Raw genomic sequence first — 26,832 nt, 5'->3', positions numbered from 1 at the left:
CCGCAAAACAAAGAACTAGTTCTGGTTTACCTCCACTGTAGCAAGAGGTTCTTTGGAAGATCCCAGTAGTCCTCACCTTTGGGTCTGAAGTGGGGTGCCCATTTAGAAATAGTTGCTTCCACCACAAAAGGGTTTTTGGCTCTTCCAAGCTGTTATAAATGCCAATAATGGCAGCCATTTTGTGACCAGTCTCTCCTGCCATGCCAGCCATTCTGTTATAGCATCCACCCCTCTTTCTTAAAATTTGAAAAGTGCTCAAAGTCTCAACCAAGTTGGAACCTCTGAATTAAGCACACGAATGTTATTATGCTCCCATGTGAAGAGCATGCTGGACTGAATTCCCTGAGCAAGACTTGTTCTGATGGGAGCATCATCCCTAATATATACTTTACTCCTTACACCCGTTTTAGTGATTTCCATGGGCAATTTACAGGAAAAGCTTCTTACCAGGATGAAAAATCACTGGCTATAACCAGCACTGATTGTTATTTATTTAGATGGACATCTTAAAAACTTTGATAATGATCAGCTCTGGAATTAGTCCAAAAATAGTAGCCCTGAAAATACTTACAACCACCAAAATCAATGGGTCTATGTACTGTATAATGGAATTTTCAATATAAATGAGACTGGGGATGGGTAGGGCAATTAGTCGACTCAAGCAGCTCATTAGCACTCAATAACATCATGCACACTTACCCTTTTCGAGCAGTACTTGCTGTCTTCTCTGTAAAGGTGCTGAAGACATTTCATGTTTTGTCGATCTACAATCTTGCTGAAGAATTCATTGATGGTTTTAATGGCGACTAAGCAGACAGCAGATTTATGAGATGGTTCTGAAGAGTCCCGTTTACTTTGTGCAAAAGCACCATACAAAATGTCATCGTTCATATCAAGGTTCATTTCCCGGGCTAAGGCTGCTCCTGGTTTACCAATGTATGCAGCCTGCAAAATATTAAAGACCTCGTTTGGCTGGCCGGTTGACCTTTTCCTGCGTTTTTCAGTGTACATACACTCAAGTGGCATTTCCATATATGAACGCAACTCAGAATCTAAAGAGCAGAATCGTATGATCCTTGTGTGAAAAGTCTGTGAATCAAGAGATTCTTTCTGGACAGTGAGAAAGTATATGAAGTGGTCCTTCTCAAAGGCATGAATATACTTAATGGGGTAGGAATCCCTGAATTGTGGAAGGACATCAATATATGAGTCAGCTGTGAGAAACTCAAATCCATCTAGACTTTCTTTTAATCTTCGAACTGATATTGAATGCAGTGAATGGTCTTGCTGAGATGAATTCACTACTGTATTTCCAACATAGAAGTTCACAAACCTATCCTTTTCTATTACCAGAACTTTAGATCCTGAAGGGCTTACCACACAATCAGGACATTGGCCTGACTCATCAAACACCTGTTTCAAGTACATACACTCCACATCCCTTCCAATGTCAGCAGGGTTATTAGCATGGATGACATGACGTAGGCAGGTTCCTTTTGCCACACTACCACAGCTGATAAGCTGATCTTCATAGTACGTTTCTAAAAGCAGAGCCATGTTGCGATTATTATTCCAAGTGCTGCTGGACTGGTTTGCTTTATGTTTACAGTCTTCACAAGGGGCACAGTCAGGATTCTCCAGCACAGGTCCAGTCTTGTACACAAAGACACTGTGAAGGCTTTCATTTAGGACATAGATTTTGTTGACTGCTCCAACATAGATATGGTGCTGGTACAAAACTGTATTTTGTACTGGAGTTTCTGCAGTGAAGCTAGGGAGTTCATAGCTGACATTGAGATTCATTTCTGGCCTTGAACCTGCTTCTTTACATTTGCCATTACTCCATGGTACCAAGGTCAGCAGAAATACAAAAATCCCAGAGGTGGAAGTGACAAAAGGCTTCATTACTGCAGATGTATCCTGTCAAAACATATATTTCAAGAAGTGTTAATAATTCACAGAGGTAATAATCAATCAACTAGCAGAAACAGTACATCCAACCAACACTTCTCAGAGGGCAAGCAAAGACATGGACACAAAACCAAGTAAAGGTACAGTTTGACTAGGGTGGTGAACTAGCAACAACAAGAACTTTTTTTTTTTGGCTGTTTAGGACTGCATCTTGTCACAAAGGCCAAAACTGAAACACAAAGGCGTTACAGGGTAAGAAAACTGTCTCGGCCTTTTGGCTAAGATCAAGTGTAGAAAACTGTCATGGCTCCTTCTAAAACAGGACATCTAAAGGGAGGAAATATCAATGTGCCTTTCATCTTGCAGTCATTTACCTTAGACAATCCTGTTTTGGGCTTCTGAAAGACAGCCCTGACTTTTTAAAAAGATACCCATTAAATTCTCTTTACTTGCCAAAAAAGGGAATTTAATTTACCTCTTTCAACTTCACAACAAAATCCACTGTGTATGAATTGGCGCTTAAAATGTAGATGTTAACAAACATTTTATATAGGCTCTAATACAACATACATAAAAGGTAAAGCATACATACACTGACATACACTGGAGGTTTTAGGAGGTTTGTGTGACATCATTCTCCTGTCTTATAAAGGCAACATCTGTTACCTGACAAAAGTGAAAATATTTTGCTATCAATTGTGAGAAAACATTGAATGTGGTGATGACAAACCCTCCACCGATGAGTGAGTCCTGCTCCCCCATTGGTGGCCAACATTCGATCCCCTCCTGCTGTGGAGTGCCGCTGCTCTGCGAAACAGGTGATCCGTCGGCCTGGCAAAGCCCTCCTGCCTCCCCCACATCCCCATAACCCAGCTTGGCCTGTGGAACAGCTGGTCCATGGCCAGCAAAGTCCTCCCACCTCCCACCACTCTCAACAGGCCCCCACAAGCCCTACCCCTACCTCCAACACCCAGCCCAGCTTGCAGAACAGGTGATCCACAGGCCTGGAAAAGCCCTCCCCCCCTCCCACTCACAGTAGGCCGTCTTGGCTGGTGGACCAGAGGCTCCATTGGTCCAATGCTCCATTGGCCTGGCAAAGCACTTCTACTAAACCCAACCATCCCAATTCCACCCTCCCCCACCCCAAACCTCACCTTGCCACCCTCCCCCACACCTGGCCACACCTTCCAACCCTCTTCCCAACCCAAGCCTCACCTTTCTACCCTCCCCCACCCCAAGCCTTACCTTTCAATCCTCTCCCACCCCAAGCCTCACCTTGCCACTGTCCCCCACCCTCACCTTTTCTACCTTCTCCCACCCGAAGCCAACTTTTTCCACCCCCAAACTACAGACTCAGGAGCTCTTAGGTGGGAAATGTCTCACCGGGAGAAGAGGAGGCCCGATACCATCTCAGTAAAGCCCACTGCAGGGGAAAATGCTTCCTACCCCACCCTTTTCTACAGCCCACTGCATTTTCCTACAATGGGCTTTGTGCTGGTTTTATCTATTCTAGTAATGACATTCCCTGTACACTAACAGATATCATTCAGTAACCGAATAATGTCTTTTTCACACATTCTGCTTATTGGTTTATGCTGAGACAACATCTTCAAAAAATCCTCAGACCACTAGACTTCTCATGCAGAGAAGTATTTAGGCTGCACAGTCAGAAGAGAAATGCTGTCATTCAGACAAGCATAGTAACATGCTAATTAGACCCATAAAGGGGCTAACCTAGCAAATTTCTTCCTTTGTATTCATATTTGATGCAGTTTTGCAAAATCAAAGACTCATTACAAAAGTGATATTTAAAACTCTCTGACATTATCAGTGGATGAATTGTGGTCAAAGAAGTGGGCTTTGAATCAGATCTCAACATTAAGCTATACGTCACACTAAACATTGTTCTATTGATACCTACACACAGTTGCTAAACTAAATTTAGCTTTCTTAGAAGAAAACAATTAAACAATCTACAAATAGCAATGACCATATGGTGTTTACAAGATTTTGCAGAAAATATTATTTGGCTACAGATGAATGGTATTGTTACCAAAACACAGCAAGATCATAAACATCTTTGATTTCTGAAGAACTGAGGTAAGGTCTTAACAAAGTTATTCTCTCATTACTATTAATTCTTGTTTGCATTGCATTGACTTGGATCCAAAAAAAGAGAAAGATACATCTGTTTTGGCAAGGGAGACTCTCCAGTTTCTGCTTATTCCCTCTCTGTCAGGTAGAAACATTTGTGACATATAGGAAACTGTTTTAGAGCAATAGTTCTCAACTTTATCTTACATCCCACCGATCACCCTGTCAAAAAACCTGGTTCCACCATGATAAAAACAGAACTCCCACTTTTTTACAGCATGTTTACAGGCATTCTATTATTATATTTACCATCTATAGTAAGTTCTAAGGGCATAAACAATTACAGTAGTAATGTCAGGAGCAAATTTATGGTCCTGACCTGGATGGCCCAGGTTAGCCTGATCTTGTCAGATCCTGGAAGCTAAGAAGGGTTAGTACTTGGATGGGAGACCACCAAGGAAGTACAGAGTCACTACACAAAGGTAGGCAATGGCGATCACCTCTGTACCTCTCTTGCCTTAAAATTCCCATTCTGACTGGTATTTATACCTTCAAGTTTACTTTGGTCCACTCATATCCCTATTTTATTAAAAAGAAATTTGGGCTCAGACCACAAAACAAGTGATTATCTCAAAGCCTCCCCTGGCACCAGGGTGGGTTTTTATTTTTAAATCATAAACTGAAAATCATTAAAAAATCTGTCCATCAAGTTCTCTGAATCCTCAGCTTTTATGTTTTTTTAATTAACTCTCTAGCTCCTTCTTTGTGAAAGTAGAAAAGGGAAAGGTATATCTCTACAGAAAAGAAACTTCTTTTAAAAATGAACCTGACAGACATATTATTATAATGTTATGATATAAAACTACTGATAAAAAAAACCCAGTCTTAGAAAGCCCTGGTAATATTGGTGTGGGGGTGACTGTTGCTGGGACACTAGGGCACGGAAAGTGATGCTAAACCAGCATGTGGAAATGCCATTGTTGGTGAATGGTGTTAGCAGCCACTGCAGGAGGGAAACCACAGCAGCTTCTCCCCGTGTGGAATACACCTAGACCTCTGTAAAACCATCTCGTTGGTGTGCTTTTAGAAAATACTTAGAAGCTTTAGCTAGAGTATAACGTAACAGCTCAGCACCTGACCTTTTATATTAGACAAAGTATTCACAATAATTACTAACCTTGAATGTACGAATACTTTATTTGAAATCACAGAAGCACACTTATTATTCTCCAATCCAATTGAATCAGAACTGACATACCAAAGCTGTCTATTTAGATCCTTTCCAAGTTCAACATAGGACATCTGGGAAAACAATACAAAGAGCACTAATAAAGACATTATGTTTGGTTTGGTTTAAAAAAACACCCCACAGACAAGACCAAACTTCGCAAATGAATCCACACAGTGACCCGCAAATCTGTTTTTAGACAGCATGACCTCAGTTCTCTGTCATAAAACAGCCATCTCCTATTGTAAGCTGCTCCAAGTGGGCTTGGCCAGCTACCACAATGGTTGTCAGCAATTACATGCTACTGGAAGGGCAAAAGTAAGCCTTGTGGTTGACTTGTTGGAAATATGTGTTGGCTGACTAACTTTTATTACCATGTGTGGTGCTAAGTTTTTCTTTTTACTTCTAAGCATAATTCCTGCTGACTGACCATCTAATACAGTTACAGCTATATATTATGTACAATGCCTGTCTTTTATGATCTGATTATCTTGACTGCTACAAGCTTTTTATAGAACACTTTGATGCACAGTTACTACGGTCTCAGCCAACAAAAATTAACTGGTTTAGGCTAAAACAACTCAGTATAGGACAGAATTGCTGAACTCAAACTCCAAGCAAATTCAACCATCTTTCTTAATTCATCTGGGCATCAGACACTGGACCATGCTACTTCTGATCACCACACATTTTGACTACCGGAATTCCCTTCCTACTTACAATTCTACCCCGGAACAGATTCAACACACCATATTGTCCCCAATGGTCTAATGATGAAAAGTGCTACCAAGTCTCAGATAATGTATGGCAACTCCATAGGGTTTTCAAGGCAAGAGGCAAACAGAGGTTATTTGACATTGCCTGCCTCTGTGTAACAGGCCTGTATTTCCTCAGTAGTCTCCCATCAAAAACTTGGAACCATTATCTTATTTGTTAAATGTAGTCCTGTACCTTCTACAGTTGAGAGCAGCTTAAAAAGCACTTGACCGATGAAAATACAGAATCCTAAGACCAAAAAAACCATGACCTGGGTAGTCCAGACTAGCCCAATCCAATCATATCTCAGAAGCTAAGCAGAGACAGTCCTGGCTAATATCTGGATGAAAGAACAGTCCAGTGGATACTTAGCAAGAAGGCCACAACTGCCACAAATACCAATACGGTGCCTCCACAAAAGGTCTCTGCTGCCAGAAACTGTCTTCATTTATAACAATTCAAATGGAGTGTTCTGAAGTGGAAAGGAGCCTTGGTTAACACCACTCTCTTAACAAAGCACACCATGTGTGGGTGTCTAGACAGTGGTAAACCCCTGTATCAAGGCAGCACCATGGAGAGGGCTGTTACTTGCCATAGTAGTATGTGGGTTTCAGACCTGATGAGTGGCCATCATGAAGGAAAAGCAGCACCTTAGAAATGTGTGGTTTTAGTGGGTCAACTTCCCAATCAGACAGGCTGTTGTCTATGAACAGCTAGGTCTGGTCCTGAATATGAAACATCTTCCCTGCTGCAAGGTATCTGTTCACTGAAGGAAAGAAGCCTTGATATCTCTTGGTACAATGACTTATCGGTCTCGACTGTTCATAGTGTTGAGTTGATAAGGATGAAGGAAGCACTGAAGTGGTCTTAAATGTAAACAAGTCCACTGAACTGAGTCCATAGCCACCACCATTGTTCCCATCAGTTTGGCTAGGTGTATGATGGAAGTGCATCTGCTGATGATGATCGAAGATGCCATCCCTCTTAACTTCTGTGCCTTGGCAGTGGGAAAAAAATAACACACCGCAGTTGGTGTCCACCAGGATCCCCAGATGTTCCAGTCTTTGGGATGGTTAAAGAGAGCTCTAACCCTAACCACAAACCCATGTTCCTGGAGGCACTCAGTGGAAGTGGCCATGTCACTAATGGATTTGGCCTGTGAAGCTGACCTTATGAGGAGATCATCAAGGTGTGAATGAATGCACATGCCTCTTTTCTTGAGCATTGTTATGGGAGGTAGAAGCATTTTTGAGAATACCCTGGTAATAGTTGAGAGACCAAAGGGGACGATTCTGAACTGGTCGTGTTCGTTCAGTACTGTGAACCTTAGGTATCTGTGGTGAGCTGTCAAGATAGGCACAAGGAGGTAAACGTCTGGTAGATCTAGGAAGATCAGGAAGTTGCCTGGCTGGATCGCCTTTATGATGGATCTCAAGGTTTCCTTGTGGAAACATCTTAGATGAATAAACAGGTTGAGGAACTTGAGGTTCAATATGGCTTTCCAGTCTGTGTTACTTTTGGGAATAGTTTAAAAAATCAAGTAGACTCCATGACTTCTATCTGGAACGGGGACAGTCTCTACTGTCCTGATGTCAGGAGATGTTGTCCGGAAGCTTAATTTTTTCTCCCTTCATTTTGAAATGGGTGAAGCTAGAAAGTGAAGAGGTCTTTGTGATTTCTAGGGAATATTCCTTCATGACTACCTCCAAGGCCCAGGCGTCTGTCTGTTCTCAAACCCAGGTCTGTTGAAAGTGAAGCATCCTGCCTCCTTCTGGGATGGCTGGATAGTCAAAACTTGGGGACGTTGTTATGCTGTCTCTGTCAGATCTGTCACTCTGTGGAAGAAAGCCTTGTTGTTGTTGGCATTCTCCCAAAAGTTTGATTTGAATAGTTTTCGTTGGGTCATTTGTCTTTTTCAGTTGGTTCGCAAACACATAGGAAAAGGGAAGCCCATATCAGAGGCTTCTGTAATGGGGAGTAATTCCTTATTACCCTTAAGTCTGCCTCTAAAAGTGGCCTGAACCCTCTTTCATGGGAATTGTTTCTTGTAAGTCCAGGCTGTGGCCTTTGCCAAGAGCCCTGGTAGTCCTCTTGTCTGAAAAAAACAAGGATTGTTCTGGCATTCCTACTGGGATGTTTCCTCATCTGAGAAAAAAATCCCCTTTCTTTCTGCTGAGGGACATGGACTCCTGTTCCCAGATGCTGGCTCTGCTACTCCCCACCCCCACCCCAATTTTTCTGGCTACCTTGGTTGGCCAGGAGGGATTACCTGAGTTGTTCACAGCAAACTGGATCCTGGAGAAGAGGAACAAGTAGAAGTATGGCTGCATTAGCAGCCTCGGTTCTATTCCCTTGTCACTGGAAAGTCCATTCCTCCCCACGATATGCCTAATGTAGAAGACAACCACCTCGGTGTTAAAGGCTTGTTTCCTGACGGTTAGCTATTCACAAGGAGCCCCACACTCAAATCCCTTGGATGCTGCAGGATTAGCCTCTGGTTGTGCCGTTTGCAAACTGCAATCACAGCTTTCTGGGTTCATGGCGTTTAAGGAAGTCAAAATGGCAGCTACACATTTTTACAGTCCTGGAGAGAGGCACAACGTACCATCTCTAACTGTGGGTGGTCTAGTTTTCTGGGTCCTGGGCAGAAATTGGCTTGCTGCCCAATGTCTCGGATAGCAGTAGTGAGGGGAGCCTGTAATTCAGCTTCAGAAAGAAAAAACATCCCTTGAATTGCTTCCCACCATAATGGCACTGGAAAAAAAGCGTGAAATTGGGATCCTGGGAGATCAGGCTGCCAAATTATATCCCACATTTCCCAAAGCACACAAAATGAAAGAAGGAAAGTATAGAAGACAGTTAAGATATAGTAAGTAGGAAGTGAAAGCGTAAGTAAGGTATAGTAACAACGAGGCCTGCAAAAGACAGGAGCCTAATCCTCACACCGCTCTCCCCATCTAAGCCAGGAAAAGAATTGGCAAGGATTACTCCCAATACTGGAGACAGGAAGTGGAATAAAAACTTGTTCCTGCCTCCCTATAGGAAGAGGTGGGAATAACTGAAGCAAGCAAGATGTCCTCCTACCTTAGGGAGAGAACTCCAAGGAATGCCAGGGTTGTGATGCAGAGACAGGCAATGCCAAACCCCCTCTGAATGTATCTTGCCTTAAAAATCTTATTGGGTTGCCATAAGTCAGCTGAGACTTGACAGCACTTTCCACCACCAAGACTAAAAAAGTAGCAATGACCACTACACATATCAAGCACTACCAAAATAAACCACATTAACCTGCAAGTTTCACATGCCTCCTAAAAAGAACATAGGAAAAGGAATCTCTGCATCTTCTCTGGAAGACAGAAGCAGCCACTATCTTTGGGGGGGTCTAGGACTGGATTAGAGGCGGAGCAATGGGAAACTGCACCCAGGGCGTGTGCGCACCCTGCACCCCTGCTGCAGTGTTGCCCATCCCACCCCGGAATGCCCCTGCCACGCCCATGCTACTGTTCCGCCTGGGGCGTCGCACCCCTCCTGCCCTGTGGGTGCTACGCTGCTGGACTGGATTTCTTGTGGCTTGCCAGACATTTAAACAATGACTCCATCCAAGAAATCTGATATTATAGAAAAGGAAGAGCAGGGATTATCTGGAATTTGAAAAACAAGAAATAAGCAAAGGCATTTTGCCTTGATTTAAAAAAGATTGATGTCAATAGCCTTGACAATTAGTTATATACTTTTCTGGAAGATAGATTAATTGGTCTTCTAGGTTCATTTGAATAACCTTTAAAGCACTCTTTCTAAAATGAGAGCAAGTGCAATTTTAAAAAAATTATATACATTCAGAATTGTAGCAAACGGAAGAATATATTTATATGCAAGATCCATTATATAGGGCTGCTGCATTTTAAAGTAGCTTTCAAATTTTCTTGCTTTGTCCTTGTTTTCTCTTGTTTTGTTCTTGTTTATCTTCGCAGACTCTTAGAAAGAACTCTCCCATTTATCTACCATCCTGAAGGGGGAAAAAATCTTTTTACTTGCTTAAAAGTATTTTACACTAAATGGACTGGGGTGCAATACAAATCATATTCTTTCCTTTGCAAGTCGCTGCAGTGCTTTAAAAAAAGGTTGGCTTTTGAGCATGAGTCAAGACAACTGGATTTATTTCATTGCTTCTGGAAATGGTAATGTATAGACTAGAATGGCACAACAGGCTGTTTTTATAATGAACCTTCAACAATATTCACAAGCCTACTACAGAAATGCAGCAGATCAATAGCACTGCTTTGTTAAAAAGCTCTGAAGAAGCAAAATATCAACCAGCATCTGTGGAGGGGGCAGTACTGTGGGGTAAAGGCTGCAGCATCAAGTTCATAATAGGTATCAAATAAGGAAGTCTAAAAAGCAGAACTCACAAAAGATCACTGTGGTTCCAAAAACAGACAATAGTGAGTAACATTAGAATGTAGATTTGGCGATGAAAGTCTACCATTTCAAGATTTACAGTACCATCTTCAGCAGAACTATATAGACTTCAATGGATTTAGTAAGGTGTAACTTTATTTAGGATTGTAGTCGTACAACACTAAGCTTTCACTCAAAAGGGGAGGGGTTCAATGTTGGGCAGAAGGACCAAATGTGAGATGGACAAACTGAACAGCATCCCCACGTGGCAAGTTAAGAGTCTCTCCTTCTCATACTCTCTGCTAAGAAACATGATAGATCTCAGCAAAAATCCATATCCATATCCAGAGATAATTTTTCCAATTAAAAACTGGAATGGTATGTGCAATACAACGAACACATACATAAATTTTATCTTCATCTCTAAAATGGAACAAAAGCAGTTTGTTCCATATGGTCACTGGTATAGCAGAAAACACACAACAGAATTAAACAGAACTAAAATGCTATGGAAAATTATTTAATTAAAAAGAGTTCACAGACTGATTAAAATCCCATTAGGTTCTCGATTTCTAATTAAACAGATTAGAATAGACTTTAAAAACAACAACACCTTTACTTTGGAGCACAGAGCCCTGTTTGAGCACAGAAGGCCTATGTTGTGCCTTCCAGGTGTTGACATTATAAATTACCCATGGTTTTTAAATGGCCTTTGGCTATCCACTCTGCCTCATTTTACTGTTGGCATGATACTATCTCAGTTACAATCATGGAGACTAGCATACTTCCTTCTGGCCAGGGTTTATCTCAAGTCCATCATATTTGTAACTCACTCCTGTGTCATTATGCATCACCATAAATCTGTTAAAATCCCTTCACATTTTGGAACATATTATTTAGAAGATCCCTGTGTACAGAGTGTAGAGTTTCTTTAGAAAGGTGGGGTTGTTTTCATTCCATTCAGATTGGATTTGTGTTGGGTGGGATCAGTTTCTTACATTTTGGTACAGCCAAATGGAAACATTCAGAGTAGCTACCACCACTGAACTGCAACACAAAAATATTATTACTATTCTTGCAGGAAGATATCTTAAATGATCAAAAATGCAAAACTTACAAAGCTAGAGGTATTTACAAATGTAAAAGGAATAATTTTAGCTTGCAAAAGGGACTGCTTATGAGCCTTTCTAGACTTCACATTTTCATGTAGTAAATGCCAGAGACTATGCCGTTGCGGATGTGGATCTATAGAAACCATAACCCATATTCTTCTGGAATGCTGTCTTCACAGTAACCTGCGCATGATTTTAATTCACCCTCTGCTGCTTCCAAGACTTGAGCACTCCAAGTTCCAGGCCACTCGCTTTCTGCTAAGTGACTGTAATCCATCGATCACCTTGGCAGTGGCTAAATTCTTGGAAAGCATTTTAAATACCCATATTTAAATGTTTTAAAAGTTTTCTCCTTTAAATGTTTTAAAAGTTTTCTCTTTTCTCTTTTAAATGGAAATAATTTGTATGCCATTAAAGGTTAAAATGAAATGAAATGAAATGTAGTAAATGCACACTTGACTCTGAGCAGAATGTTCTTGGACGGTCTGAAATGTTTCCTGAATGGTTCTCTTTTTCTTGCCAATTTGCTACCCCCAACAAACAGCTGTTCTGGAGTCATTTTGTAAAATAAGTCAGCCACTTCGCTGTCCCACAGTTACTCATATGTGCTTCACTGAGGGTAAGTGAAGCTAATTCAAACAGTTTGGTGCCCTCAGTAAGACAATCCTGAAGCCAAACCTGACAAGCAAAGTTACACTGGTGCTGAAGTATACAGCTTACTCTGGAGTATACAGCTTACTCTGGAGTATCACTGCCGCTGCAGAATGCCAGACATCTCAGGGGGTCAACAGAGGTACCAGCCTGGAAATGAATTTTAAGAGTCTCAAATCTCAAACACATCTGCCCTCTTTCAGATCTTGACCCCCAAAATATCCAGATATGGGGCAACTTTCATGGGAAGAAAAAATGTTCATTAAGTATTCTTTCCTCTCAGTTTGCCTTAGTTTCAATGTACATTTGCCATTCATTTACTACAGCAAATCCAGACTTCTCTCCCAAAAGGTAGCAATGTGTGAATATCACATTTTCTCCACTCAATATTTTTGCTAGAACAATGTTATTATTTCTCCTTCATATTATGCCATTTTATTTTTATTTCATCCTTCATAAAAGTAGTCCAGAGCAGCACACATGGGGTATTCACCATCCCTTTTACAAGCCCTCTCTGTTTTTTTTTTAAGCTGGTCTTTGAAAGAGGAGCACTTAATGTCTTCAGCACTGACTAACTCCACACTGATGCCACTCCCCATTCATGATGAGAAGAAAGGGTATTGGAGTTTTGTTGGCTATTGAACTAAGCTTCAAAGAAGAAGTGTCCTTTTATCCATCCCGGTTAAGATAGCCAGTAAGCTTTTGACAATTTTTTGAAGTCACTTATGAAGTTTGGATCCTAAGTCGAGCCAATTAAATGTCCCCATCACACAAGGATTTATTTGGTGATGATTTCATGATGGTCTCCAGGGGGCCAAATAGGAACTTCTCCCTTTTTCACTAGCAGAAAAGCTAACTGGATCTGATCTTTATCATTAAATTACATTCTTTCTTCAGGAGGTATCTTTATTCTGACCAAGGATCTGCTCAGGGAGTGCTGGGAGAAGGTTTACAAATTAGCAAAGACAGTTTCCAGACTCCAAGGAATATTTTTTGCCACAGTGATGAAACTAAAAACACTTCATGCGTGCATTAATATTTGAAGCACAACTGATTGCTAGTCAGCTTTAAAATTATGGAGATGCTATTAAAAGATCTAGTGACAACATGTAGTTTTCAAACATGATTAAGTGGTAGAATGGATCTTTATTATGTAAAATCAATTTTTAAACAAGGCCTTAACATCAAAGGCATAATTACAGCACATTCCTTCAATGAAGAAGCAAGATTTTACACATTTGATGAAAGGACTAATAAACTCAAAATCAATTGAAGTAAGCAAGCAAGTCTCTTCTAAGGTTTTATTATCAGGAACACCAAGTGACCTGCTGTAGAATTTCTCAACATCTTTTCCACTGTGGGACAAAATCCAAGGCACAAGGCATTCCAAAACATAGCAACAATGTAACTCATTTCGTATTGGAAAAACACTCAGAAATATGTTTAATGGACTCCATTGTTAGTTGATGTACAAGAGTCCTTATGCAAAAAATTAACCACATTAATTAATTAATTAAAATTAATCACATGTTTAGCAACTGGATACAAAATACTATGGATGACATACAGACTTGGCACAAAAACCAAAGAATGAATCTCAGGTCCTTTCCACATGGGCACTGAGTGGAGGTGCATCGGCATAAATTATGCCAATGCGACCCCCCTGGGACCGTTTGCACAGACGGTCCCGGTAGGGGCGAAGGGAAAGGCGCAGCCTTCCCCAACTGGCTTATCTGCTCCTGCCGGCTCCCGTGCGCTGTGGAGGCCAGGGGACACGACCCCCTGGTCAGAGCGACGGCTCTGGAGACAAAGGCCAGGGGGGCGTGTCCCCTGGCCTCCACAGCGTAACAGGAGCCAGCAGGAGAAGGTAAGTCAGTCGGGGGAGGCGAGAGGAAAACGACGCCTTCCAGCTGCTGCCGTTCACACAGCAGCGGCTGGAAGGCACTGCCTGTGGACCTGCCGCTTGTGGAGCGAGGTTCAAAAGGGGCGTTCCCATGCTGCCTGGGCGTTGCAAGCACGGCGCTGCTGAAACACCTTCCCAGGGATGGCGTTTTTGCCGTTCCTGGGACGCTCTATTCCGCTTGTGCAAAAAGGGCCTCAGGCTCAGATACTATCATTTAGAGACATTTTTATGGTAACTGGAATTCTGTTCTATATTTTAAAAATGTTTTCCCTACTTTACCTTTACTGCGCTGAATGGCTTCACAACAGACAAAAGTACAAAAACTGTAGCTGAGGGACAGCAACCTTGTTAATAGAAAACCAGACCATGAATTTAAAGAAAAATTAGAGCCTTATTTGAAGTATTATATATTGTAAAATTCTATTTCAGCACATGTGTTAATATCAGGAATCTAAAGTTTATGTGTTTAAGTTTATATGAATTAGTCTATCGAAAAGGTTTTTTTATTTCTTTCTCAATATCTAAGTAGAAATTTATATTCAGCATACCGATTATTGCAGATTCATGTAATTTTTTCTTTCTTTTTCTAAATCTTTTCCTCTTATCTTTGTACTGTTTTGTGAAAAAATAAAAAAATTATATAAAAATTGAAGGAAGACTTGAGCATCTATTTTTATTAAAGGTCCCCTAGGGGTCAGTCATTTTGTAATTTCTAGACCAAGATCTTTTAACTAATGACAGTTAGAAGAATCACCACTAGAGATATAAAATTTCTGGACATTTTGAATCAGAGAGGAGAATGCTCCCCTCACCCCAAGATGCAATACTAGGAAAATTACGACCAATAGTTTCTTACCAAGCCTCAAAATGTTTTGCTATACAAAATGCATAAAATATAACTGTTTGTTTTGTAGCTGCGGCGTTCTTTTAACATGCCAATAAAGGCTTTCTGTTTCTGTTTCTTTCATAAAATATAACATAAAATACATAGCTTATGATCTATAGTTCAATGCTAAATTTACGCCCTTCTAATCCCATTAATTTGAATAACTTTCTTATGTAATTTAAAAGGACAAAAGCCTTAGTTTTCCACATAGCATATTCACAATACTGACGGACAGACCGAGGGCTGACATGGAACTGACGTTGGCCTTGCCCTATACGGAACTTTACTTCTGGGTCACGAGGAAAAAAAAGAAAAACCTGAAATACAAAACACAAATCCCCTGTTATTTGGACAGGAACACTATACATAAATTGTCATTCTCTAGCACCATGAATTGTTTAGCATAAAAATCTACACACACTACACCTGCAGATTAAGTAAAACTCTGTTGAAGGTATTTTAGACATTTCAAAACAGAAACATGCAACTGATTTTTTTCAATGCTCCCCCAAATTTACAGTTTTTGATAGGAAAAAAGTTACGACTCCTCAGACTGAAGAACGTAGCTTTCTTTCCACTGAATTTTCTTTTTCTAGGTCTTCACATCTCCTACCTGCTTGTTTCACCTGCCTTGGTTACATGAGTTTATTGGAAACAGTTTCAGTTCATTGCTAGTACTTCTGAGTCAGATCTCTTTTTACAGATTGGAGTAGCAATGTGAGTAAGGATTATTCATTTTTAGATTACGCTTTAGTCCTTCAAGTAGTACAGAATACACCTGCATGGGGAAAGGTAGGAATTACAGCATACTTTGAGAATCATACAAAAGAATGTTTTCAAAGTGATTAAAAGACAAGACTTGTTTGGACAGTGTCATTCATGTACCCACTATTTTGTTAAAGGCCTCAGGGCATTCAATTCTTGTAGGGAAAAAATCCTAAACTATCATCCATGCATTTTAGCAAAAGAGTTTATATCTGCTACATTTACCCAGACTGTACAGCTGATTTACCCAGACTGGATAGCCATGGGTTTTTGTCTGTTTGTTTTACTTTGCATGCCCCTGTTCCAGCATCAGTGTACAAGCTTTTTCCAGTACAAGGCTTATCTCAATGCAGGATGTGTGTTTTGCTGCTCTATAAGTAGGCATGCTTAGAATTCACTCAAGGGTTCATTCAAACCAGTGGGATTTGTTTAACAATAAGGATACTAAGCAACAGACTATTAGCATTTCATAATAGAGATTACTGGTCATAGTTGTCATACAGACAACCAATAGCTGAAATATATCTGGAAAATACCTCATTGGCAACTTCCAGGTATTTTTGGCTTTCTCAAATATTTCTGGGATTTTTCAGAAAACAAACATTATACAGAAAAATCTCAAAAACGTTCAGTGCTTTTGGGAAGATCAGGAGCCAGATTTGCTGGCTCCCAAGGAATGTTGCTCTCCTCCGCCTGTGCCATTGTTTTTGAGCCTTGCAGGAGTTTAAAGGGCTGCTTTTGTCAGTTTTTCCTTGTGAGTTTCAGGAGGAGGCTCATTCCGCACACGCAGAATAATGCACTTTCAAGCTGCTTTCAGGGCTCTTTGAAGCTGTGCGGAATGGCAAAAACAGTTGTGAAAGCAGCTTGAAGGTGCATTATTTTGCGTGTGCGGAATGAGCCCTTGTTCTGCTCACGCAAAATAATGCACTTTCAAGCTGCTTTCCGGGAAGGGCTCTTGGAGGGCATGTGGTGGATAGCAAAACAGTTGTGAAAGCGAACTTGAAGGTGCATTGGCATTTCTAGCGTGTCGCCGAAATGAAACCATAAAGAGTTGTTTTTTTGCAAGTGTTGCAATGCTTTGTGTTCCCTTCTGTTACACTGTTGCTGACTCTGTATTTGAATTTGTTGTCTGTCTGAATGCACATTATTCCTCCTGCTGAGCTTGCACTGACAGACTGCACTGGATTCTCCTGGGCATTCCGTGCACTGTCATTGGCAGTGCTGGCCTTGAAAATGCTACACCCACACCCAGTTTGAATCTGTTCTGCTGTCAGTGATTCTCTGAATGCACATTAGTCCTGTTTTGTTTACACTGACAGACTTGCACTGGGTTCTCATGAGCCTTCTGTGCTTAGTCGTTCCTTCTTCTGAGTTTGCAAAACTACCTACCTGTCGTCATGCTCAAAAGAGAATGAAAGGCACCCAACTTGGATGTGTTCTGCTGTCAGTGATTCTCTAGATGCACATTATCTCCTTCTGCTGGGCTTTCAAAAGTGCACCTACCTCCAGTTTCTACTCTGGAGATTCCGTGATTTGACATCACTTTTGTTGAGCTTGCCCTGACAAAGTGGCACCGGGATCTGCTGGGCATTCTGTACAATGTTATTCATTCTTCTAGGCTTGAAAAATCTCTTCCCCTTCACAGTTTCCACTGCAAAGATTCTCAGGTCTGATTGTGGTTCTGTTCAATTTAGTACATTGGCTTGTAGTTCTACTGAGATTACTGGGTTCTGAAGTGGTTCTGTTTGGTTTGTTGTGTTGGTTCTTCCATGGGAGCGAATGATTTGATCAGTGATTCTGCTTGCAGGCATGGCTTTTGCCTGGAACCAGCTTGGAGCCCCCCCCCGCCTTTCCTCCATTGGAAATAACAGTGGATGGCTGGTAGAATCTTATTTAGGGCCAATAAAATTACTTGAAATATGGGGGTTGTTTAATGTCAGGCACCAGCAATTCCACTCCAATTTTGGTGCCTACATCTTCAAAAAGTTTCCCCCTAGAGGATAATGAACCTGAAAAAAATCAACCCCCCCGACACACACACACACACCACACACACACACACACACACACACACACACACACACACACACACACTTCCCCTAATCCTTAATGTTATCATTAAGCATAACTCATAAGGGGTATATTTATCTTTCTGGCAGGAATCAAAACAAATTCTACCTCAAGTGAAATAAGCAAAGATCCAGAGCAACAGTTAGCAAATCTGAAAATGTATAAGGTTGCATCCTTGATATTCAGAACGGTTTGCAAATGTGTCACATCCTGTTCCTAAGTATACGTGGTAGGAGTCCAAAGGGATGTAGTGCAACCAGAAACAAGACAAATTGTACTCTAAATAGCTTTGGGGACTTGTTTTGGTATAACTTCAGATTTTATAACACGTTCAGGAGTCTTGTTAGCTGTGATGGATGGAACAGTGGCAGTGTTTTTCTCACAGCCAACACATACACCCCCCCACCATGCACAACTCCTGAGATACTTATGGAAAACAAGTTAAGTACACTTCTTACATTCCTGATGGACTCCACAAGTCCTTGGGGCCCAGAATATAGGCTATGTGTTCAGTACAATCATACACTTAATAAATTGTTCCACACAGGCATTACTGTCCTCATGCTCAAAAGAGAATGAAAGGCATGACCCCCCCCCCCAACATTTTTTCAAACACTTAGGTATTTATGGGACTAAGCCAGCCAGCAACTTTAAACCAGACTGCAAAACCACTCTCCCCTCTTCCATCTTATGCTCAGAACAACCGTCTTGGTAGCTAGCATCAGAGTGTGTGACCAGCCCAAGGTTGCCCAGAAAGTTTTCACAGAAGAGTAGGGATTAAGAACCCAGATCTCGCAGACCTCAGTCTAACACTTTAACTGATAGATCACACACGATATATATTCTATCCTGTTCAGCCTATCTCCAGCTTCTAGCAAGGAAAGTGACTTTCTTGGAAAAAGATTCCAGTGGTATTGACAAGAAGATGATCACAACTTCTGGAAGATTCACCTATTCAAGAAGAGCTAGCAAACATACCCAATCAGTTATCACTGGGTATTGGAAAAGGTTAGTTTTTGATTTACCTGTGTTCAACACTGAAAGAGCATTAAAAGAAATGAGGGCCCTACTCATGGGGAAAAGGGTATGTGAATCCAATTCTTTACCACTGCTGAGTCCACTGAGGCTGCCCTCTCCTAGTCCCAATCAAGGCTGGAAAACCAAGGTAGCCACCCTTCCTGCACCAGTTCTAACCAAAGTTGCTGAGACCACTACAGGCTTGCCAGTTGAGGCTGCCAACCCCTCCCCCCCCCCCATTCCCAATCCACTGGCCTGCCCACTACAGCCTTACCAACAAAGACAGCCTACATTTTGACACTAAAGAGAACAAAGTTTTCTTTAAAATCAGGGAAATTTACACCTCCCTTTTAATTTCAGATTTTTCTGCAGATCTAAGGGGTCCACTACGTCTGCAGAAAACTCTATTGGGGGTGAGTGTGCCCCTTATCTGAAAATTTAAGTATTCACAAACCGAGGGAACATGTGGGAATTAGATATATAGATATGACTCTTCCACAACATTTCCCCCTTAGTTGGAATCATGTCATGCCCTCTGATGTTGCCAAGAAGGAAAATCATCACAAGTCTCGGTAGCATGATTTTATGAAGAGAGATAAATACAGCAGAATATTCTCAGATCGGGAGAAGCCATTCTGACAACTACTATCTATAGAGGTGTCATCAGGAAAACAGGATGAATGCAGTGTGGCTTCAAAATCAAATAGCCAGGTGCAGTATATCTATTAGCAGAATAGCATAGTTCTTTTCCTCAAGACAGAATAGTTTTGTTAAGGTATAGCCCTAACATGGCAGAAGCATTTCTGAAGATATATACATTTAGGACAAGAGGTAGCAACCAAGGAGGAGACATTGTATAGGGTTGCTAGCAGCACTTCATTTTTGGCAGTACTATGAAGAATCTCACCAGTACTCATTTTTTCACCATCCCAAAGATCTTCACTGATGGAATGGCATTTTGGTTTATGCTGTTTGAAGTAATCAATAGCAACTCCTTTACAAGATGAATTATGAGAGAGCTTCAATGTTACTAGGCGTATCCTTGAATAAATACTAGTAAGATCAACTGACAGATGAATAATTCTTTTGAGGGTACAGAAATAACAGTGCCCAAAGATAATACTGTTGTAAACAAGATAACTTTTCAAAAGGTCAGTTTGTAAGCCTCTAGAAATAAGTGTTCTTTTCTACCTTCACTTGCCAGACATTTTTTTTAGCTTGCCAGGTAACACAGGACTTAAGAGCATGTTGGGTGATCAGCAATACAATTAATGGAGACTGCAAACATCACCTGAACCCATGTTTAAAGAGAAAGGTACACAAATCTAGCTTATTGCCTCCTCTCTTGCTTCTTTCCCTTTCCTTCTTGCATCAAGAATCATGGTTAAACACTTGTTCATGGGAACATGTGTCATACAAATACAGAAGCAGAAAACTAGTTTTCTTCCCACTAGACAGGATTTTAAGTCTGGATTTAAAACCTAGTTAAGGATGTTGATTAGTGTGGATGGAAGGAAAACTGACCCCATTTAACCCATGTGAATACCTTCGTACTTTGGGGTAATCAGAATGAATGTTTCCATGGGCTTCTTGGTGTGAGAAGCAATATGTATTGCACACATTTCCCCTCCCTCAATTCTTAAATGTGGTTACAGATTATATCTGAATGCAGCCACCACTGCATTTTCACACTCTCAAGGGCTGATTCCGCACGGGTCAAAAACAGCAGTGTGAAAACGGTGTAAAAGGGTTTAAAACAGTGTAAAAGGGTTTATACTGTTTTCACACCGTTTTCACACCGCTGTTTTTGGCCCATGCGGAATCAGCCAAGGTTTGCCTCCCTACTTCAAGCCCTTTCAGCATTTACAATGTAGTGGATTAGATACAGGTAATGACAAAATGAATGCTATTCAACCAGTTACAACAGACAGATTAAATTATTATAAAGCATGCACGTTAGCTGGCATTCCAAATCCATCTTTATGGATAGAAGTGCCCTTGTTGTTGCTGCCCTTTGTGGAGCCAAACCCTCCACCAGTTCTTCTTTTGCAATATTCCTGAGGTAATTTCCCTGCTTGAAAAGGAAACTGGCAGGTTCCAAAAACTGGAAATGTTGCAGATAGTAGAGTGAACAAGAAGAAATTATCACAGCAAAAACATTTGTCTCTTTGGGTCATCCTTTCAATTCTTTTATTTAATTTATGATGCTTCTAATACACTTTTCTTTAAGAAGTCTAAAAATGGTTGTTTAGAACCATAACAAAATGGAAGACAAAGTGGTAACAATACCAGTAACTGTTGTCTTAAAAGTCAAAGGCTCATTCCGCACATGCAGAATAATGGACTTTCAAACTGCTTTCAGTGCTCTTTGAAGCTGTGCGGAATGGCAAAAACCACTTGCAAACACTTGTGAAAGTGGTTTGAAAACACATTATTTTGCGTGTGCGGAAGGGGCCAAAATGTTAGAGCATCCAAGTTCTCAAAAATGCCAGCTTCAATGCAATTAGTTTTGCTCAGCTTTCAAGAATGAGGGAAGTCTTCTTAATGAATCAGGCAAGGCTGTTCTGCCTCATAAGGATAACATCCACGTATGGAAGATCAGACTGTAACATCATGGCCTGAAATATCTGCCCTCTGCTCTTCTGTTTTTTGTTTTTTTAACTGTAACATCCACCCTGATTAAGATTTCTGGTGAGCCAAAAAGTTTGCACATTGTGTTTTTGTCAGTTTGGTTGGTCCTAATAAAAGGTATTTTAGATCAATATTACTGTACAACTTGTCCCACCACACAGGGCCATTACTGGAAAAGTTCTAAAATGAGCAGATTTTGCCCTAACCCATCTCCTTGATTTGCAAAGCAGGCCTGTCACAATGGAGCATATTGGGAGGGACTGTCCTGTAGATATTTAGGTTGCAAGGATTTCACAGTTAATAACTAGAACCTTGGATTAAACTTGGAAACTAACATGAAGCCAGTAAAGCATATTTGAAACCATTGCCAGACAGTAAGGCTCATTCCGCACATGCAGAATAATGCACTTTCAAACTGCTTTCAGTGCTCTTTGAAGCTGTGCGGAATGGCAAAATCCACTTGCAAACAGTTGTGAAAGTGGTTTGAAAACACATTATTTTGCGTGTGTGGAAGGGGCCTAGGTGAGCTGATGAACTTGTACCAGCTTTCAAGTTTTCTTCAACTGTAATCCCACACAAAGTTCATGACAATAGTCTCAAAGGCTCATTCCGCACACGCAAAATAATGCACTTTCAAACTGCTTTCAGTGCTCTTTGAAGCTGTGTGGAATGGCAAAATCCACTTGCAAACAGTTGTGAAAGTGGTTTGAAAACGCATTATTTTGAGTGTGCGGAAGGGGCCAAAGTTACTGTGGCATTGATCAACGTAACCTGATCAGATGAATGAAGGAAGGGAACTGGCTTACATGGAGAAGATATTCTCAGAAGCTAAGATAACCTGTTTCTCCACTGGAATCCACTCCAAGACCCCTTTCAAAGTCAGTCTGAGATGGTTGATCTAATATAAAGGGCACAATACTCTACCGACTAAACCTTGCAAACAAGCATCAGCTACATCTTGTCAGATTCTTTACCCTCAGCAATTTGACCACAGCTGCAGGGTGATGATAACTGCCTCTGCTGGCTAAGGCAGACAGATCAAGCCGTGTTTTACCAGCATATTGATGAACTCAACCCCAATACTAGAGGATAACCTTACCCAAGGGTAAGAACAACACAAAGAACAAACAGCACAGCAGATAACAAAGAATCCTGTGGAACTTCACAGGACAAATCCCACTCTGAAAAATTCAAATTATCTACACTGACAATTGGTCCAGGAACATATTATCAAAGTTTTAGCTGGATTATCCCAAGTTGAAATTAAAAATGATTCAGTGTCTGAGCTCCCCACCCTTCTCTGGGTCCAACATAGGTACACTGTTCAAATGTCAAGAATGTCTCATGGCTGCCATGAAAGCTGGGGGTTTTTTTGCTCTTTTTGGGGAGGTTATTTGCAGAAACAATACTTCACAGATTCTTTGCAGTAACTGTGGGTTTATTCATGAGTAAATTTACCCACACGAGAAAATGAAAGGGGGAGAGATGAGAGGGAGCACAGGCAAAATTATGGAATATAAAGAGGCGAGGGCAAAAAATCAGTCCAGGGACAGAGAAAAATGGCACTGAGGAGAAAGTTGATCTAGGCACAGAAGGGTGGAAAAGACAGAACATTTTAAAAAATGATCACACAGCAAAAGAAGTCTGCCTGAAAATGTTTCAAACGAAAGAATCATTATAAAAGGGGTTTAGGCTGAAAATAAAACGTTTACAAAACCAAAGGGGGAAGAACAATGCAGAACTCCATGGAGGAAATGTTTTCAAAAGTGATGTGCAGGAAGGCCCATTGTTACCCGCAAAGAAAAGTGGTGAAGAATCATGTAATGATTTGAAATAACATTCCAAAATCTTTGAGTTCAGGCCACCAGTATGAATTTAACTCTTTAATGATGGATTGGATTTCACACTGCAAATGTAAAAGAATATTTAATAGCATACTGAATTCATGTCAGCATTGTTTAAGTGTCAGGAGACTCAAGTTTGAATCTCCACTCTACCATGGAAGCTTGCTTGATGGCCCTGGGCTAGACACTAATCTTATTCACTATATGGCCCCTTCCGCACACGCAAAATAATGTGTTTTCAAACCACTTTCACATCTGTTTGCAAGTGGATTTTGCCATTCCGCACAGCTTCAAAGAGCACTGAAAGCAGTTTGAAAGTGCATTATTCTGCATGTGCGGAATGAGCCTATGAGATTTTTGTTAAAAAGATTAAATGGTAGAGAGGAGAACGATGCTGTAAACCCCTAGGTCCCCACTTGGGAGATGAACAGAATATAAATAAATAAATAAATAAATAAATAAATAAATAAATAAATAAATAAATAAATAAATAATAAATGCGAACTTACTTCTGTTTAGAAGTAAGCAAGAGAGCTTATATTCAAAGCAGTCTGTCATTTATAATGTGCAAAGTATTAAACTACATGAAATGGGATTTGTTCTCCAACAGTCACACTACGAAACAACTGGCAAACACAGTTTGTAACTGTAGTTTAAGATTTTGCTTCTGTCTTTCTTTACATAGATTCACAAATAGTTTGCTTTACTTACTCATACAAGTTACAATGAAATGTCACATTGCCAGTTTTACTGTTTGGCAGAACAAACAGGTGCCCGCAAGATGACAAATCAGAATGTTCATGAAGGGCTAATGAAGAGATCTACAGAAACACAGACCAAGTCATTCTAATGTGACTCACAGACTTGATATGACTCCCATAAAACATCTTCCTACACAGCGGGACAGAAAACTAAGCTAATTCACTGTAGTCACTGTAGTAATTAACCTGTATAAGATCAAGTTACTTGTTGGGCAATTCTGTTCTTTTCCAACACCACATAAACAGTGTGCTCTTGAATAACTCTTAATTTAATACAGGCTTTTGTATATGACAATGGACAGGTAATGTAATTCAGTTCTCCATTTCTTTTGTGAACATAAACCCTCTTCTCACATCAGTACTACATCAGGTACTTTCTCAAAATTTCCGTTCTTACTTGGATGTAAAGCAGAAGAAGCAGCTGCTGAAAACTTTGGAATCAATCAGGCCACCAGAATTTTGGGTTCTCAAGGATAAAGAAGAGGAGGAGGAAGAGCTTGGATTTATACTCTTGTAAGGCAACTCAAGGAAGCTTACAAAAAACAACAGTCTTTATTGGCATACAAAAGCAAGAATAATTACAAATATGTATAATAAAAGTGGAAAAAAGATAACAGGTAGAAAGACAATTAAAAATTACTAATTTCAAGAGGGAAATTTGCAACATTTTCACAAAAGAGCACATCAGAGCTGTTCAGGAGATAGGGAATTTTATAACACTCTTGCCACTGAGAACACTGCAGAAAAATGAAATTCATATATTTCATATGATATATTATCATATTTGGGGCATACAAACAGAGGATGGCAGTAACCAAATCACAAGAACAAACTCTTTTAGAACATTCCATATTTTTAAATCTCCCATCCAAAAGAGCGGATGGCAACCCATTACATCCTGCAGTAGCCAAAGCTCTTCTCTGGGTGGGATTAATCAAGAGACAATGATATGCTGCCATCACTCCACACTCACATGGAATTAATAATGTAGTAGGGGACCAAGTTGTCTCAGCTGCAAGGATCGAGTTATGAAAGTCAAGATCCAAGAGTCTGTTCCTGACTAACCCGCAGGCTTCCACATTAATAAGCATAAGGAGTGATTCCAAAGGCAAACCAATAGCTTCAACCTTTCTAAGAATCAAAGTACACCATTCTGAAATAAAATCCTTTTCCTTCCTGTCCCCACAGCAGACATCTTGTGAGATAGGTGAGAATGAGTTCTGAGAGAACTAGCCCAAGGACACCGAGCAGGAATGTAGGAGCGGGAAAACAAATCTGGTTCACCAGATAAGACTCCACCACTCATGCAGAGGAGAGGGAATCAAACTTGGTTCTTCAGATTAGAGTCCACCTGCTCTTAATCATTATAGTGTGCTGGCACTCCAGTGTTGGGAAAAGAGACTGGGGAGGGGTTGGTAGGCTAGTTGTTAAGTGGTTTGAAACCCTATGGCCGTTTCCGCATGGCAGCCCGGAAGCTTGGCCGAAGGTTCAGGCAGCATTCTTAGCAGCGCCGACCCAAAAAGCGCTAGGACCGTCCGCATGGATGAATTCCCTGGAACGGACGAACAGACGGCTTGGCCCGAGCTGCCGGCGCCCGGCTGACCGGCTTGTCCCTGGAGCCTCCGGCATGTCGGAGACCTGGGGACCACGCCCCTGGCCTATATGCGCCTGCTAACCAGAGCGCCCGGAGGACGCCCAGGAACAAAGGTAAGTGCGGTGAGGCGAAGGGGTGAAAGCCGCTGCCGTTATTTCGGCAAGCGGCTTCACAGCGGCATATCCCCAGAAAGAGCACTTCCCAGTGCTCTGGGAGATCGCCAGCTTGGCAGAGCTGAACGGCGAAGGCGGTCTCGCGAGAGAGAAGCGGCCGATAGCTGCGGCTGCAACGCTGCGCCCCCTATTACCAAAATGGCGGCCTGGAGACGGCGTTTTTACCATCTCCAGGCCGTCATTTTATGCCCGTGCGGAAACGGCCTCTGAGTTGGTGTGATGTTAGGTTTTGCAATAATGGCACTAACAGTTTTGGTGTGATAGTTAATGAAAAATTCTACCACACTAGTCTTATTTTCATGGCTTACTGTCACACACAAATATTACTGTGTATTTACAATCAGTTTTAATACAGAAAGCCTGTGAGGCATAAAAGCATCTGGATGTTCAGAAGATTATACCAAACAGGAGTTCAGTTGGCATAGCTCTTGCTTTCCAGAGGACTAGCCAGCAGTTAGTTACACACCAAGTTTGGACAATTAAGAGTTTAAAATATGCATGCTTCAGATAACAGAACACTCAAACAATTGCTGAAACTTCATTTTCTAAAAAATAAATTCTGGAAAAAAGCAAAGAGGAAAAATATCAAGGGATGTGATAATTTCTGTATTAAAGTCAAAACTTATTATTTAGCATTCCTTTGGAATTTTAGGGGGGAAAGGAGAATTATCTAGTGGGCTATTATTCAGAGTTAAGACATTCGGAAAAATATTAATCAATCAGTTTATGACATGCAGTCATCTGCTGCCACCTTTCAGTATGAATGAACATTTCACTAACAACTGGGATGATCTGTAACAAGAGACATCCATTATCTCTCTCTGTAGAACTGTCATGTTTTGGAGCTAAAGACAAAAAAGATATGTTCAGCAAGTACAATTTAGCATTGCTACCATGATACAGTGCTGTAGAGAATACACATGATCAGCAGATTCCCAGTAAAGGAAGGGGGAGGGGGGAGAGAGGGGGGGGCAGCATTGTTTAAAATAAGCACAGATTTCATGCCAAAGCCCATAAAAATATTTTTCAATAAATACA

The 26,832-nt window shown here is 40.9% G+C and overlaps 1 protein-coding gene across 3 annotated transcripts in view; it reads right to left on the bottom strand.

Annotated features, from left to right (window-relative positions):
- MET (MET proto-oncogene, receptor tyrosine kinase) overlaps positions 1-26,832 on the bottom strand; it is a 127,633-nt gene that overhangs the window by 85,308 nt on the left and 15,493 nt on the right. For all 3 annotated transcript variants that reach the window (XR_007244835.1, XM_048500644.1, XM_048500645.1), the window contains one exon: positions 700-1,920. Coding sequence is in view for 2 of the 3 variants with exons in the window: in XM_048500644.1 (XP_048356601.1) it covers positions 700-1,905 (1,206 nt within the window). In the remaining variant the exon portion in view is untranslated. The remainder of the gene's footprint in view (positions 1-699; positions 1,921-26,832) is intronic.

Source organism: Sphaerodactylus townsendi, linkage group LG06 (assembly GCF_021028975.2).
Source record: "Sphaerodactylus townsendi isolate TG3544 linkage group LG06, MPM_Stown_v2.3, whole genome shotgun sequence".
NCBI lineage: Eukaryota > Metazoa > Chordata > Lepidosauria > Squamata > Sphaerodactylidae > Sphaerodactylus > Sphaerodactylus townsendi.
The sequence above is the reverse complement of the archived record's forward strand: the minus strand, read 5'-3'. Positions and strand labels throughout refer to the sequence as shown.